Here is a 16,344-nt window from a genome sequence, read left to right as displayed (position 1 = left end):
GAGGGTCTGATAGCACCGAGGTTTGCTATGTCTGCCTGGCTGAGGTAAGCCATTGTCTCCCTGCACCCAGTGCGTCACAGCCATTGCAGTCGAATGCTCATTGTAGCAATGCAATCTGGGGAGTGAGTGACTGTGGGTCAGAGTGAGGTCATGTGAGCAGCAGAAAACAACACTTGCCAGACTGAGAGGCCTCCCATTTCATGTAGTTTTAGGTTAGTCAATTAAAAATGGTAAATGGTCTGTATTTATATAGCGCTTTACTATACCTGCAAGGTACCCAAAGCCCTTTACATGATACATCACATTCACCCATTCACACACTGATGGTGGAAGCTGCCATGCAAGGCGCTAACCATGACCCCATCAGGAGCAATTCGGGGTTAGGTGTCTTGCTCAGGGACACCTCGAGCACGACGGGGCCAGGATCGAACCGGCAACCCTTCGGTTGCAAGACGGCCACTCTACCCACTGAGCCATGCCGCCCCGGCCCCAGGGTATCTACACCAAAAATGCTGGGTTCTGTAGGCAAACCACTATATTCGATGTTTCCTTGCTGCAATAAGGGTTAAAACACTGCACTCTGCAAGTTTTGAAAATATGCTGCCACTGTAATAGAGTAGCTTTATGCATGTGCATATATATATTTATATACGCACATGCATTCAAGTCAGCTACTTATTTAACACATTGTTTGTCATTTTCTTGACCTACTTTTTTGGTTTCATTCTATTAAACTCTAAAAAAGCAATAAAGTGTTGGAGCCAAGGCAGCAGACAGATATGCTGCAAGGGACACTGCTGCTTTTGTCACTCCACAGAATTTTTCCAGACACTCCAGCCAGGATTGCCCCACACTGTCCCTGTGGGCCCCCGAATCACACTTGCATACACACACAAACACACACACACGCAGACACGCACATCCACACAATCAGCAATAACAGCCGCCTGCTGGAACTTCCTGGGCCTCTTAGTCATGCGTCACTTGTTTTCAGTCCCACCCATCGAAGGCTCTCTCTCCCTCCAGACACACTCTGTCTGAGGCCGTGTGTCACAAGACCTGTGCATCAGGCGCGCGCACACACACACACACACACACACACACACACACACACACACACACACACACACACACACACACACACACACACACACACACACACACACACACACACACGCATGCACGCATTGTAAGATCCCTGAACAAACAGCAAGAGTGATGGTCAAAGCTGCCTCTAAGAAAATAAACCCGACACATCCACAACCATGCATATACTCATATCTGGATCCCAGCAGGTATCCCTTCTGTTCTGTGCAGTGTTTTTCCACTCTTCCTGTGTTCCAGAACAAAATCCCATGATACAGCGTTGGTACATAAGTGTTTGGGATTACATCACTGAGCAGCTAACAAAATATAGATGTTGCTAGAGGAACATATGTGCACAATTAACAATTCAGGCTTCAACTAACTGTGTTGTAGTGGGGTGTTTGTGGTTTCTCACTGCAGATGTTTCAGCTGAGTTTGACTTTGTCTGCTTTTAATGTTTCATTAGATTGTGGCAACCTGTCTCGATCATTACACTGCAGTTTTTTTTTTATTTTGCACATTTTATTCTTTCAGCGTAGCTCCGTGTTTACTTCTGGGCTACAGTGCAATTTGCTTTGACTGCCAGGCATGCTTCAGCAATGCTAATGGTGTGGAATAAGAATAGCAAAGTGCACTATTTTAATCCAGACCAAAACATCTTTTGACAAATCGTCTCAAAAACTATCAGATGGATTGTCATAAATGTGATCACCTACACACATTCATAATCCCCCACGAATAGTTTTAATAACGTTGCTAATCGCTTGAAATACATGTACTTCTGACATCATGTCAAAAGAATTAATAAGTACAAGGAGCTATTTTGGGAGTTCTTAGTTATGAAAATAAAATTCCCTCTCATCCTCCTCATGTTTTTCCATGGATGTATTAAAAGATCTTCTCCCTGATACGGCCACAATTTTATTTATTTTTTTCCCAATATGAGTGCTAGATGTAGGATGACTCACACTTGGAGCACTTCTGGTGTGTTGGAGGAACATAAAAATCTCTTGGTTAAATCATCAATTCCTGATCAACTGTTGCGTTCTGAGATGTCTGGTTCTTTGATTTTAAAAAGGTGTAGCCTGTCTGTGTTGGAATTCTGAAAACTGGTTCATGGGTTGTGTCCTATTTTGACCCGTCCGATATGTCGAAATGGCAGACAAGGGATGTTTTCCCAGAAACAAAGCTGAAAGGATTATAATGAAATGATTAAAAGGGGTTGCTACAACATTAAACTATGCAGTTGTTGCATTATCTGGGGGAGTCCAATGTTTCTGTGAAAATCCAAAAAAACTGGAAAAAAACACTTCTGGAACTGGTGGCCTCTTTCATTTTCCAAGTCTTATGTAATATCTTACCAAATGCATTGAAAATACAAATAAGTTCTACTCAACTTTTATGCTACCTACCACTTAGTATTGTGTTAATTAGCCACTGTTAGCATGTCAACCATTGTACATGCTAAACATCAGCAAGTCGGCCTTGTCATTGTGAGCATGTTTGAATGTTAACCTTTGCACTTAGCTCAGAACACAGCTCAGACTAGACTTTTTAAATGATTTACGCTGACTGCTGTCATTTTGAAATTTACCGAATAGACAAAGACTTGAGTGTGATAATTTACAGTGAGTACATTCAAACCAACCATTACTCACAGAACAAAATGAGCACTTGAGGGCGAATCACGCTCCCACATGAAGGTAGAAAATTCCCTACTGGAGTTGCTGATGTTTTGTTTTTGACATGTGGTGTATTCTTAGGTATGTGGTAAATGTATGTCTGTTTGTATGCTGATGTGGATATCCAGTACAGAGTGCAGAAAGTTACTGGAATATTTTGTGCACAGCTTATGTGAGTTATCAAGTGTTTGCTAACACAGGTGTCCACACCATGCAACCCTCCTGGCTGTATACATGAGGTCAGTTAATCTACAAGTGACCCTCTTTCTATGTCTGTAGTCTTTGGGAAGAGGCACCATGTGGGCCTAGTGTGTTTACTTGTGGTATACTGGCCTACTTTGACAAGCAGAGGATCTTCTCACAGATGATTTGATTAGCTTTGTCCTTGTAGCTATTGTAGCTTTTTGACTAAAAGAAGCTGTTGATAATGTGCAGGCCAAAAAAATCTCACGAAATCCAGGCCAAGACAACTTTTCCACGCTCATCTTTGCTGAATTTGTGTAACGCATGACAGCAAATTAAATGCCTGAGCAATTTTCCACAACGACCAACCAACTTTCCATTATAAACAAGGTAGGTATCAGGCCAAGGCTTATAAAAAATAAGGTATTTTTGTCTCGTTTCCATGCGAGAGCCACCTGAAAAGCTGATGTGAAATTATGGTCATGGTCTGGTGATCTTCCAAGCCTCAAACTGCACAATTGGACTCAATTTAAGTCAGGTTTGGGAGCTAAGCGCAGCCCAATTATCACACTTCGTTGACTTCTTTCATATTGTGCAGCTTGATATTTCAATGCAAACTCAAACCAGAGTTAATTCAATGACCTTGTTGCAGCCAAGGCAGAGAGGCAATCATCTCATATATGGTCCCAGGCACACATGTGCCTAAACACTTAAGCCCCACTTAGGAGACTTTACCACAATATTTATCGACCACAACGAAGTAAATTCATCACAGATAACAACTATTATTCTATAATCATGTTTAACATATTTTTAGAGCCTTGAATTTGATTTTGTTGTGCTTCCTGTACGTTTTCCTCGTCTTAAGCCTTGGTACACATGGGCCGGACCACACGCAGCGTCTGTGGAGAAGCCATCCCAGAGGTCACAACGAGGAAGTAAAACAACTCACCAAGAATAATTAGGGATAATTAGCATTTACACAACTTCCTAGCTCTGCTGATTTGTTGTTGATGATCTGATGCTGAAAAACACAGTTGATTTGCAATACGCTCGCTTGGATTTCAGTTGTTGCTTAAAGCGATTGCGAAGAGAGCTGATTTCAGTGCAAAGCTTTGCTGTCAATGCTTCTGTCAGATGAATTAATCAATAGTTTTGCAGCTTTTTAAGAACACTGTCCTTTGCCTGACATCCACCCTGAGGTTCTCAAAGCACGAACTGACCAGACTTGTAATAAGACTTCAAAGATTTTCCTTCCTGTATTCGGCATTGTCTTGTTCACCAGGTTTAATCTCCTTATTGAGTTGTAATCTGTGGTGACAGTTTGAATGACCGTCTGTGTAATTTCCCCCAAACACAATCTGTATTACCTCAGATTATTGAAAGCTGAAAAAAGTATTTCCGAGAAGTGCATGAAACATCATCTGTAACAGTACTAGCTATATGACTGGAGTGTGGGCTGTTGTGTCAGTGTAATGATGAATTGTCAGAAGTAAAATATTACACACATGTGGAAAATTAAAAAGACATGCCATTTAACAAAGCAGCTCTGAGAAATAACGTCTGAGGGAGATAGATTCTAATGGAGTGATGGATCTGATATCTATTAGTTTCAGCTGTGGGACGGAGCTGTTTACAATCCAGTGGCGCGATCCAGAGAGTGGGTGGTCTCCGAAACACTCCGCAGAGCCTCGGTTTCATCACAACATCATTTCAGATCTAAATGTTGGCTGTTAACTTACTGGAAGTAGTATGGCAAGCTGGAGGAAATGATACCATGTGGACGTCGTTGAGAAAGAGGCTCGACATATCAGAGCGGGATGATTACGCATCCCTGAAATGTCAGTGTGGGCGTCACATTATGGCCCCATGTGTTTGTCGGGATATAAACAACTCAGCCAGGGGTTGTGATGTAATGTGTGTGACTGATCCTATGGTCATAACAGGTGAGCTCCAACAGGAGGGATGCAAGCCATAATCACACCCACACACTCACTCACATGGAGCGACGCTGCAGTGGAAGGGAGCCTGACACCTTTCTGGACACACCACAAACCGTAAGATGTGAAAAAAAGAGAATGAAATATGGAGCAAAGTGGGCAGATAATTCCTGAGGTCTCTTGTTGAGTGTAATTAGAATAGCTCTGAAATGGCTCATAGGTTTAGGCTGTGGTCATGTCATTACCACCCCTGGTGTGACAGAGGCGCATCATATCCGACATCCGTCAGAGGGCTGTGTGAGTAAAAAATGATATACAGGTTGTTCCTGGTGAATATATTACACAGTCATAATGACAACAGCAAATGGGATTTTTGTTTGTCTTGAACAACATGTACCTATCGGGATGGTTTGTCCAGACACATGTACCAAAAGTGCTGACTCAACCTTATTTTTGTGTGTTTATTCAGAAAAAAACAAAAAAAAACAAAAGACTAATGCACACCTCAACGAGTGGCAAATAACGAGTGGCAAATGCCTTATTCCAGTTGGTGTTCATTGCAAATTCCTGTGGGGTCACCATACTTTAAACTGTGACACAGAACTCTGGTTTGGTGAGTTTATTGTGCGGGTCACACAAGAATTTAAAGATGAGGAATAAATGGTTTAAACATTCTACATAGCACATGTTGTGAAGAAACAGGTAAAGGTATAATATTTGGAATATTCATCCAATAACTTCTAAAACTCAGAGAATACCGATGTGATGTCTACATGCCTGATGACAAAGTCTGGGCAGTATGTTTGCGTGGTGCCTAGCTTCTTTGATTTCTCTGGATCGATCAATCACATGTGATTTTGTACACAGTGAGTCACAAACTTCCAACGATCCATCTCTGAAAAAAGGCATTCCTGTGTGTTTTATGTGTGGGCACAGCAACAGCCCCTCGGTGGCATTGTTATGTGTCCTGTTCGAACTAACAAAACATCTAATTCCATTCCCAGTGTAATAAAAGGGTACTTGGACAGGAATATAAACATCTCTCTAAAGTTGAACCAGATGCTGCTGCATGGCCGAGTGCAGGATTCAGAGGAGGGAGAGCTACAGACAGAAAAACAAGGGAGGTACTTTACACAGGAAAGTGAGTCAGTACCCAGGCCTTGGCACTTCGAAATATTCATTCCTTTGCCCCTTCGCCCTTCGTCCCCCTGACCCTTCCCGCCTTAATTCAGAGCAGGGGGATATCCCTGAGGAGACAGCGAGAGGAAAGCTGCCCAGCCTGGATTTGATTCCCTGCCGCCTTGAGAGGTCTTTTGTAGAGACGACTCAGCTGCTGCACGAACAGGAGAAGAGGTCTAACCACTGCACGCACAGACTGGCAGCATCTGGGTGGCTGATCCACCACACAAAACCCCAATGTGAGAGCAAAACTGTGTAGGGTGCAAGTCAGATTTAGTTGGAACTGACTGCAATTGGAACTCTGACATAGATTACCAAATGTAAAATATTATAAATCTCATCTCGGAGACTGTTTCTCCGTTGCAGAGCACTGGTTGTATTGTTTTTAATCGCCAATGGTGAGATATAATCGAGAAAGCAGATTGCAAAGCTCAATCTGTTTCCAAGAATCAAGAATGTTCCTGTTTCATTCTAAAAGAAAGAAGACAGGTTGTGACAAATATTAAACTTTATGTTGTTTTGAAGTGGCAGTACAAAAATACAAAAATATGTTGATGCATTTATCATTCAAATTTCACAGTAGGTACACAGGCAGGTACACACAAGTCTGTTATTTACAGAAGAATCATTAAAATGTGACAATATAAGGTACTAAAGTATTCAGACATCTGCTTCGAGTTTAGAGGATTTAATTGGATCACTTGACCGTTTGAAATCCGTCTGTGTGCAGGTTTACCAGCGTCAACAGCAGATTGTCTCCGTTCTGATGGCAATATAATCATGTATGTTCAATTGGTCCAAATGACGAACCATTCCCAGACAAATTTAATTTTCCTTAAAGTCAGGCGGTGCTAATTACATTTGTCTTTCCGGTATAAAAAAAAAAAAGATCCAATCCAATCAAAGCAAAACAGCATCAAACCAACTAGCAAGAGCTACAAAAATGCATTTACAAAACAAAGCCAAACCTTCAACAGAGGAGGTATTGTAGAGTGCTTGGGGTTGTACCAACAGACTCCTACAGACACATCAAACTGTTAATTTTGGTGATCAGCGGGTGGCCAAGAGTTTGGATCGGGATCCAGAGTAAACATGTGTAGGGGGGTAGAGTGAGGGAGAGAGACTATATAGGTCTGATTAGGTTGAAACCCTTCCTCACCACCCCAAATAAAGCTCGAGTATGTACAGTAGACTATAGCTGTCTTGTTCTTGTTTTTGTGGTGAATTGAAACCACATTGGCAGACTATAAACTGGAATCAGCTTTCCAAACAAATTAGGATTGCTTTCCATCAGCTTGAGGGGAATGAAGAATGTAGAACTCCAGAAAGCTGTGAAAAGCCAATACCAGTGATGGCTATTGTACATACACAATGAACAACAACAACAAAAAACACAATAAATACATTTCTTTTTCTTTTTTTGCATCAGCTTTCCCAAGGGTATATAAAGTTGTTACTGGGATAAAAACATAAATAGAGCTTGCTACCTTCTCCAATAAATAGTACTGGTATTCTATTTACAATATGCACACATCTCCCAAAGAGCTCATAGGTAAATTTCCATTCAACTGCTTCCACTTCCCAATTTAACACAAGGTTATCACAGATCATTTCATATCAAATGTGTCGTCATTTTGTGTACAAAGGGGAGTGATTGTCAAATAAAAAAGAGGTCATGTTGGGAAGCTAGTGGTGTGAAATGTTTCTGGCAAGAAGGCTGTGAAGGATCCTCCATTTACACTGCGTTTTCCTCGCTGCCTTCGGTGGCTTTCCGAGGTGGATCTAGATGAATAAAGGAGCTTAAATTGACATGATTGTACCAGTAATGTTGGAAATGAGTAAAGAGAAGTGATAGGTGTGTACTTACTGTTGCAGTGGCCATAGTAGCGGACTCCTATGGAGCGTCCGAGGAAGCAGGTGGCCCGGCGGAGGTGGCAGGCACTTGGATAGGTCACATTGTCGTTGCCACAGATGGGCTGCTCAGATGGCATGGGTATCGGGCAAGGCGTGGTGCGGCACATGACGCAGTGGGCGCTGTTGGTCTGGTCAGTCACGCAGGTGTGAGTTCCTGGACAAACCACGCTGGAGCACGACTCTGCAAAAGGCACGAAGAATGCATTCAGACTGATTTGCTTTTGTGCAGGACAGCTCAGCTTGCACAGATGAGATGAATCTTGCTTACTCTTGCACTCTCCCTGGTACATGACCTCCAGGTCCGGATGTCCCATACAGCGGGCCATGAGCAGAGTGCACTCATCCTTATATGACTTCCCATCGCTGCCGCACACAGCATGCTTCCGGGAAATGTGAGAGCAGTCTGGAGAGCACACACACTGGGGCCTTCCCGTCTTCATCTTGCAAACCTTCCCGGGGCTGCATTTGACTCCTTCACATGTCTCTGCGCGCACGCACACACACACACACACACACACACACACATGTAAACACATGCAAACACACAAAAGCACAGCGAGTAGCTTCAGTGTGTGTCAGTGTCAGTTACTGTATTAACAAGTCTGCAGACATCAGGTGATTTCGCAGGCATTTTCACACAAAACAAGCCTGAAATCTTGGGGTTTTCCCAGACCATAACACAATTTTCACCTTGCACAATATTTACAATAATCACACCTCTTTATTGACCGTTACACACAGAGGTGTCTCGCCGGGTGGAATGTGAGGCTGGCGTGTTTCATAACACATCTATGTGTACGGCTGCACTCAGACTGGGCTGAGCTCCTGCAGGGGGAACGGAGGAGGTAGATGGAGTTCAAATAGCTGTCGGAGAAGTTTACTGGATGAGAAATGAGGAAGCCCTGGGCTCTTCTGACACCCCATAATGTCAAAGCACAGGGGGAACTGTAACCTTACACAGTGCAGAGTCAACACAGGACAGTGCTCACAGGTTTCTTCCCAGGACCCTTTTTTGAGTCTGCGGAGATGATGCCTGGTCACAGTCCTGAGGATTCAATAAACAATCGGGAACTGATTTCCTGCGTCTGCCACCACTTCAATATCCTGTGTTTTTGTTCTCTTACTCCACTGCTCTGTTTTTGCTTGATTCTCATCTCTTATTTTTGCTTCTTGCAGTGCATGCATTGTCTCTCTATCTCCTCTGTTTATCACAATAAGGGGATCTTTGAATACAAGCTGCAGTCTGGTGAGGATGTTGGTGTCTTTCAATTAATGTGGCATTAGTAATACCAATGTTTTTCCTCCTACGGAATTCCACATGATGAAGACACATTATGATTCCCAGGCATCTGTGCATGTGGCAGGCATTTATTCCAGACAGCAGGAATGTATTTTCTTGTTTTGCTTGTGAAAGCAAACAGCTTCTTTTTAACTAGCTTTGGAAAAATTCAACACATAATGAAGGGAGGGAAGGTTCTGATTCATTTGCAATGAAATACAGTTGTTTGGCTTTATGCAAGAGTGACTTTAACAAAGCTGTGTGCTACTTTTAACTGCCCACTTATCTCAGGTTAATCAAACTACAACCCACATCTCGTCATGATAAGCCAGAAAAAGCCAAAGTTGAGGCTGGGCGTGTTTTTAGAAAACTGCTAGTAGTTGGTATTTTTGCTGGAATTTACCATCAGATTGATCACATCATGCAGGAGCAGCTTATGAAAACAGACTTTATCTGCGAGTGAACCTGAATGAACCTTGCACAGATTCCAGGAGGAGGACGTTTCTCAGGACAGCTGGAGTTATGCGGATCGCCGCTCCTTGATCCACGTCTGCTATTTGTTAGAAAGCTGCATCGGGAACTCATTGTTTAAATGTCATGATTCACAAATGACGTGTTTTAACTGAACTTTCACTAACTCTCTGAGAGATGCCAGGGGTTATATTGTGTAATGGAATAGCCAATTTATCAATTACGGCTGTGATATTTGAAAGTTCGTCAGTTTTACGTCAGTAAATTAAATCTAAACAGTTACTGAAAATGTTAGTGCTCACCACAAAACAACCACCCGACAGTAGCAGCATGAGTCCAGTAAAACATTTTTTATACTGTTTAATCCGAATGTGACTGTTAGGAATTTGAATGTAGCTTTAAAGTGGTTTAGTTTGGCATTTAGCTTTGACTAATAAGGTGTCCTGCAGTGATTAATCAAAGCAGCATATGGTAACTTCTTCTTGGCAGATTTATCTCATTACTTTTTCTCTTTGGTTGTTTACCTTTGCACGGTTTACAGGAGACGATTCCAAGGAAGCCCAGCAGGCTGACCTCATTCATGGGCAGGCTGGTGTTGGACCACGCGGTGTCCAGGCGGCCCCCGGCACAGCACTCCTCCCTGGTCACCCCTCTCATCAGCACCATGTCGCAGCGCTGTTCCTGACTCTGCTGCAGCCAGCACATCCCGGCTGGAGGACAGAAGTTCATTTAAACACATGGAAACTAATATAGAAAGTATATTCTGGCATTTTGATTGATTGTCAGTTAGACTTTAAGATTAACGGCTCATATTAAAGCAATTTTTAAAGTAGAATCCCCACATAAAGCTGTGTCTTTTGTTGTAGCAGGTTTTCTTTGTATATAATTTCTACTTCACTAATAGACAAATAGCAGGAAATTTGTCTTGTATATATTAATTTAAAACAGAAATATACAATACTTTTTCAGAAGATTGATTTACAGTAAATGTAGGACATGAAAAGCATCTCATCCACAAAAAAAGTTCACTCACCACTGGCAGGATTCCTCCCAATCTGATAGAAAAAGAGAATCACCCCCAAAACAGAAATCAAAGGGCTCATTGTGTATTCTGAATTAGTATAAAAACCTGTTATTTTTTCTCCCAGACGGTTGTCTAAGTAAATCTCTACAAGGAGAAGTGATGTTCCAAACACGGCGTCTCACTCTAACTCAACTCTGCAAGTAGCTCTCCCTTATGTGAATGAATGTGTTGTGGATAAGTGATGTCGTTCCCCCTCTGTATAAATATTTAGCCCAGATGGAATTATGCTGCTGGGATGGGCGATCCTCTCAGCCAGTAATAAGCCAGGGCAGGACACAGTTTGACTCTGACTCAATTTCCAGAGTCGGGAAATGATCCATGCCCTCCAGCGCCAGACACTGGGCACTTATATGACCTCACAAAACGTTTTCACACCATAGTAGATTAATTAAAGGCTAATTAAGTCCTGGAAAACACTGACTTTTTTTCTTGAAAAGGCTTTTTTTTAAATTAAACTTTTCAGATTTTACTCAGACAGTAGACTTTTAAAAAAAAAAAAAATTCCAGATTGAGATTTTTTTTTTAAATACCTTGTTTAATAGTAGCCTCTGAATGTGATATTTACTTGCCTGTTGGGTGTTTTATTCTGAAATGTCTAATCTTTAATGCTCCCTAACTCTGAGATCTTCTTACAAAGCATATACTGCTGGACTGTTTTCTTTCTATAATTCTATGTGTGTGTGTGTGTGTGTGTGTGTGTGTGTGTGTGGGGGTGGGTGGGGGGGGGGGTGGAAAAGGAATTCTATAGAGATGATTCTATAGAGATGACATACATATTCATTATTTCATTATTGTGTTAAAAAATACTCTTTTAAAGAACATGATCGAGTAGTTAAGCTCAATTGTGCTTCTTTGCAGTAGCGAAGGAAAAGCACCACCTCTTTAAGGTTCATCTTAAATGATTCTTTTAAATATTATGATAAATTACACAACAATGAAGTGCCCAAATACATATATATATACATATATTAGTATGTATACTGAAAACTTCAATAAATGGGCTCATTTGCCCGTCAGACTGCCTTTTGTTGACTGTCTGGGTTTATCAATGAATGTTTTACTCTACAGCTGCGGTTAGAATAATGCCTAAAGAGATGACAGGGAGGAGAGGGAGTGAAGGTGGTCTGCCCTTGAGCAATAGATCAAGTTCAATAAACAAAACTATGTTGGAGCTTATCAAGAAACACTCACATCTGCCCCCTCGTTGTTAGCTGCTGTGATCAGACACAGACAGCCACAGACTGAACACACACTGAAAAAAAAATACCGTGGGTAAAAATACAGTATCTGTCAGCTGTCGGGACAGACGTGTTTGTTCAGCACCACCCAGTCTTCAAATAATGCAACACTGGAGGTGACTAGAGGCTAATCTGTGCTGGATCAGAACATCTGCGCTGCTCGTCTCTCTTCCTGCACTCATTCACCCCTGACACTGAGAGGTATGCACTAATGACAAAGTTATGTGCCCATCTGTCTGTCACAGCTTTTTTCCCCCTTCTTTCTTCTTCTAAATGTTCCCGTTTGATCACTGGTGGGGGGGGGAAATGAAGGTAGCATATGCTTTAGCATCTATGTGAATGATGTTGGCTTCTTCCGCGGAGATCCCCAAGGGCAACGAAGGAATGCTGCCTGACCTAGGAGGGGAGGAAAGACGAAAAAGAGAGCACTGAGTGATGGCTGTGGGTGGCCTGCCTCCACACTGACTCTCTGCAGATCCACTCAGCTCCTCATATGGTTTGGATCATCATCGCCGAGCCATGCAAATGAATACAGCATGGCGGGGACTCTGGAGCACCCACTTATGTATGATCTTTATTAAGGTGCAGCTTACTGTGTCCGATCTTTGAGGAATACTGGTCTGTTTCATGTGGTTGCACATCTGAGGGGTGGCATGAAATTGGAGAAACGCACTGTGGACTGTGTATAATGTGGAATAGAGTGAGTGCATCCCATGACAGGGCAGGTGTGGGGCTCAGTGTCGTACTGTACATGAGTCCGTTACCACACAGAGAAGGCAAAAACATCACTGCCATCTGGTGGAGGAGGCTGGTACATATATACATAATACATACAGTCCTTTAAAGGAGTGCTACAGACCTAGCATTACACACCCATCACCCATTACATTAAACCATTTATGGGTGAGGTGAACAACACTGACCGTCTTGTTGCAATGCAATCACTCTACTGGGAAACCCGCTGCCTTGGCATGTATGTAGATGTTGTTTTGGAACACACCGCCCACATTGTTGCAGTTCAAGTGCACCCTCCTGTGGGAGCAGCACTACCTAACAGCAATGGCCTCTCCCAGTAGGGTAAGGCATCCCACCATATCACAAAACTCCTCAGGAACAGCTTAAAGAACACAGAAAAGACCCAAAGGCATTGACCCAGCCTCCAAACTCCATAGATCCCAATCTAATAGAGCAGGGGTGTCAAACTCATTTTGGTCCAGGGGCCCCATACGGCCTCATTTGATCTCAAAGGGGCCGGACCAGTAAACTTATAGCATAATTATGAGAAGTAACAATAAGTCTAAATTTTTCTGGCGTTTTAGTGCAAAGGAGAACAAGTATATTAGAAAAATCTTTATATGTAATGAACTGTCTTTTTAAAAATTATATTAAAAACAAACAGATTAAAGTAAGTACAATTTCAACAACACTATGACTCAATTTAACATTTATTTGTGTGCATTGTGCGTTACAACTGATCACAGTGATTGTACAATGGCACAACATATTTAGTCACAGGTATGACTTATTTACCTAATTTACTTAGGGTTGGTTTCAACTCGCAAAAAAAATATTCTGCTGACTTTTCAACTGTAATTTTTATCTTGTAACATTAACTGTATTCAGTACCAAACACAATGTAACTTTAGCTGTCACTAAATTAAAATTAGCTGCATTGATTACTGTATTGCAGTTTAATTTTAGGAGTAATTTGATCAGATGTTGGCCCTGAAATTAGATCAAATCTTGGAAAAAAAGGTTGTTCAAAAGCATTCTGAAATCAGTGGAGATCATGTAAACTCATCTTAGTTTTTGGGCTAGAATTTAAGTTTAAAAAAGTGATTTTATTTCTGTAAAATAATCCCCTAGCAGCTCAAACAGCTTTAAATATCAAACAAATTTAAATAACATGTTTTGTAACATTTATCACTGTATATTAATTACAATGATAATCTTTAGTGACTGCAACTGTAAACTTCCTTGAATTATTTTGTTAACTTTTGGACATTTAGGCCTTTTATGGTCTAAAACACATGTTCAAAATATTCACATTTGTATTAGTGAATAATGTGTCTTAGGTTGTTCATACTTGTATGGTGCTGGTCAGATTAAAATGTCTGACTGTTTAAAAGATGCTTTTCATCATTTTGTTGTAGTGTTTTCTGTGTCCTGAAATTAAAACACTCAAAGGGACTCCATGCTGGTTGTTCTAGCTGTTGTTCCTTACAGAGCTGGTAGCCAATACTGTGCTATGGAATCACATTTGGAACACTCGCAATCCAGATATGTTAGAAGTTTCTATCTAGATCACAGTGGCCCAGTCCAAATCAAGTGGCTACATATCCAAAAACCAGATAAAACGTTTTGATAAATGGTAAATGGTTGTATTTATATAGCGCTTTTATCCAAAGCGCTTTACATGATACGTGACATTCACCCATTCACACACATTCACACACTGATGGCGGAAGCTGCCATGCAAGGCGCTAACCACGACCCACCAGGAGCAATTAGGGGTTAGGTGTCTTGCTCAAGGACACCTCAACATGAGGACGACGGGCCGAGGATCGAACCCATTTTTGAACAACTGGGCCTTTTGTGTCAGTGCTCTCCAGCTGCAACTGACAACAACAACCAGATGAGGGCGACCTGCACATGCGTCTCAAACTTCCATCTTTTGCTCTGACTGTTTCTAGCAGGGGCTGCACAGCGGCGTAGTGGTTAGCACTTTCGCCTTGCAGCAAGAAGATCCCGGTTCGAATCCCGGGATGGGCCTGGGATCTTTCTGCATGGAGTTTGCATGTTCTCCCTGTACATGCGTGGGTTTTCTCCGGGTACTCCGGCTTCCTCCCACAGTCCAAAAATATGCTGAGGTTAATTGATGACTCTAAATTGCCCGTAGGTGTGATTGTCTGTCTGTATATGCAGACCGGCGACCTGTCCAGGGTGTCCCCTGCCTTCGCTCAAGTCAGCTGGGATAGGCTCCAGCACCCCCCACGACCCTAATGAGGATAAAGCGGTGTATAGAGAATGGATGGATGGATGGATGTTTCTAGCAGCCTACCTAAGTCACCTTACATCCTCACTTCATAAAAAGGGCATTAGGCTTCAATTTGGGTGCATTAGAGCAGTCTGTTCTTACCCAGAAACATATGTCATCTCCTTGATACATGATGTTGGTGATGCCCTGAGGTACGGCAGCTGACATTTCAACATCAGGAGCTGAACTGGTCACAAACTGACCTTTAGACCTTGAGCTTAAGCCACGTTTTTTTTTTTTTTTTTTTTTAGCTGTCAAGTCACTTTAAGAGACTAGTTCTCTTCCTGAATGCTGACATTTTCATGTTTTGACTTACATTTTACGTTGGTCGGTCGTTTCTTGATCTTTAAATTGAACATTTTTCTTCGCAAAATGTGGCAGAACTTGCCCTCATGAATGACTGCAAATATGAAATCTGTGTGTACATGCCGAACATGAAAGATTGTTTTCTTTCTTTCCATTACAGACAACAGGTCAGTTGAGAATACAGAGATACACCCAGCCCTTTTCCGTACGTCCTGTGTGAAGCCACAGTGCTGCTGTTGTGTACGTCACGCAGCTAAACGGGGCCCAGCGGTGGTAATTGCTCCGTCTGCCCCAGACTGGCTGAAAGCAGCTGCATCATCTATCCACTCAATTTACTCCTAATGTGTGTTACTGATTGAACCGGCAATGAGGGCAGGAAAAGTGACGAGGCCGGATAGAATCACCCTCCTCTGTCCCCATGTGCAACACACAACTCCCCCACCCCCCTCCCTCCTCCACTGCCCCACCCCTCCTGCCCTCTCCTTCCTCGCTTCCTTCCTGTGTTTGCCCATGTGAAGTCCCCTCCAGCGGTTCATTAATGGGGAAGGTTAATGTTGGTGCACGCGCTGCTCATATAAACAGCACTCTCTCCCTTCCTCTTCCCCTTTCTCCATCCTCCCCTCTTCCTCCCCCTTTCTCTGCCCCTATGTCACCCTTTTCCGTTCTCTTTTTGTCCTCCCACTTTGCAACCGGAGCAGGACACTCGGTGCAGTAGTCGTGACTCAGGGTCTCCCTCTGTGTCGGAGTGGCGGTTGTTTAGCTCCAGCTCTGTGATGCTCCGGATCTCGCTGTTTCTCCCCCCCAGTGGGCAGAAACGCTCCCTGGTGTTCGACTCCCCGTAGACGCCACATGATCCTGTATTCATGAGAACTGGTAAAAGCTCCCCAGTGTTGTTTTTTTTTTTTTTTTTTTGCTGCACTTGAATAGCAGGTATTCGATCCCCAG

The 16,344-nt window shown here is 42.6% G+C and overlaps 1 protein-coding gene across 1 annotated transcript; it reads right to left on the bottom strand.

Moving 5' to 3' along the window:
* Positions 1-6,560: 6,560 nt before the first annotated feature.
* Positions 6,561-11,515, bottom strand: fstl3 (follistatin-like 3 (secreted glycoprotein)). Its single transcript, XM_022191748.2, has 5 exons — positions 10,768-11,515; positions 10,259-10,444; positions 8,253-8,468; positions 7,938-8,165; positions 6,561-7,852 (listed from the first exon to the last, which is right to left on the bottom strand). Exons 1-5 carry the CDS (start codon positions 10,835-10,837, stop codon positions 7,806-7,808), a joined length of 747 nt encoding a protein of 248 aa, XP_022047440.2. The 5' UTR covers positions 10,838-11,515; the 3' UTR covers positions 6,561-7,805.
* Positions 11,516-16,344: the final 4,829 nt, after the last annotated feature.

The sequence above is a fragment of the Acanthochromis polyacanthus genome, chromosome 4, assembly GCF_021347895.1.
Source record: "Acanthochromis polyacanthus isolate Apoly-LR-REF ecotype Palm Island chromosome 4, KAUST_Apoly_ChrSc, whole genome shotgun sequence".
In the NCBI taxonomy this organism is placed as follows: Eukaryota; Metazoa; Chordata; class Actinopteri; family Pomacentridae; genus Acanthochromis; species Acanthochromis polyacanthus.
The sequence above is the reverse complement of the archived record's forward strand: the minus strand, read 5'-3'. Positions and strand labels throughout refer to the sequence as shown.

Excerpts from the sequence above, each read along its gene's own strand:
- fstl3 (XM_022191748.2), bottom strand. The coding sequence starts at position 10,837 with ATGAGCCCTTTGATTTCTGTTTTGGGGGTGATTCTCTTTTTCTATCAG. Across the intron at positions 8,469-10,258 it reads CTCCTGTAAACCGTGCAAAG|AGACATGTGAAGGAGTCAAA; the intron begins GTAAACAACCAA and ends GCGTGCGCGCAG. Across the intron at positions 7,853-7,937 it reads CTACTATGGCCACTGCAACA|ATCCACCTCGGAAAGCCACC; the intron begins GTAAGTACACAC and ends TTATTCATCTAG.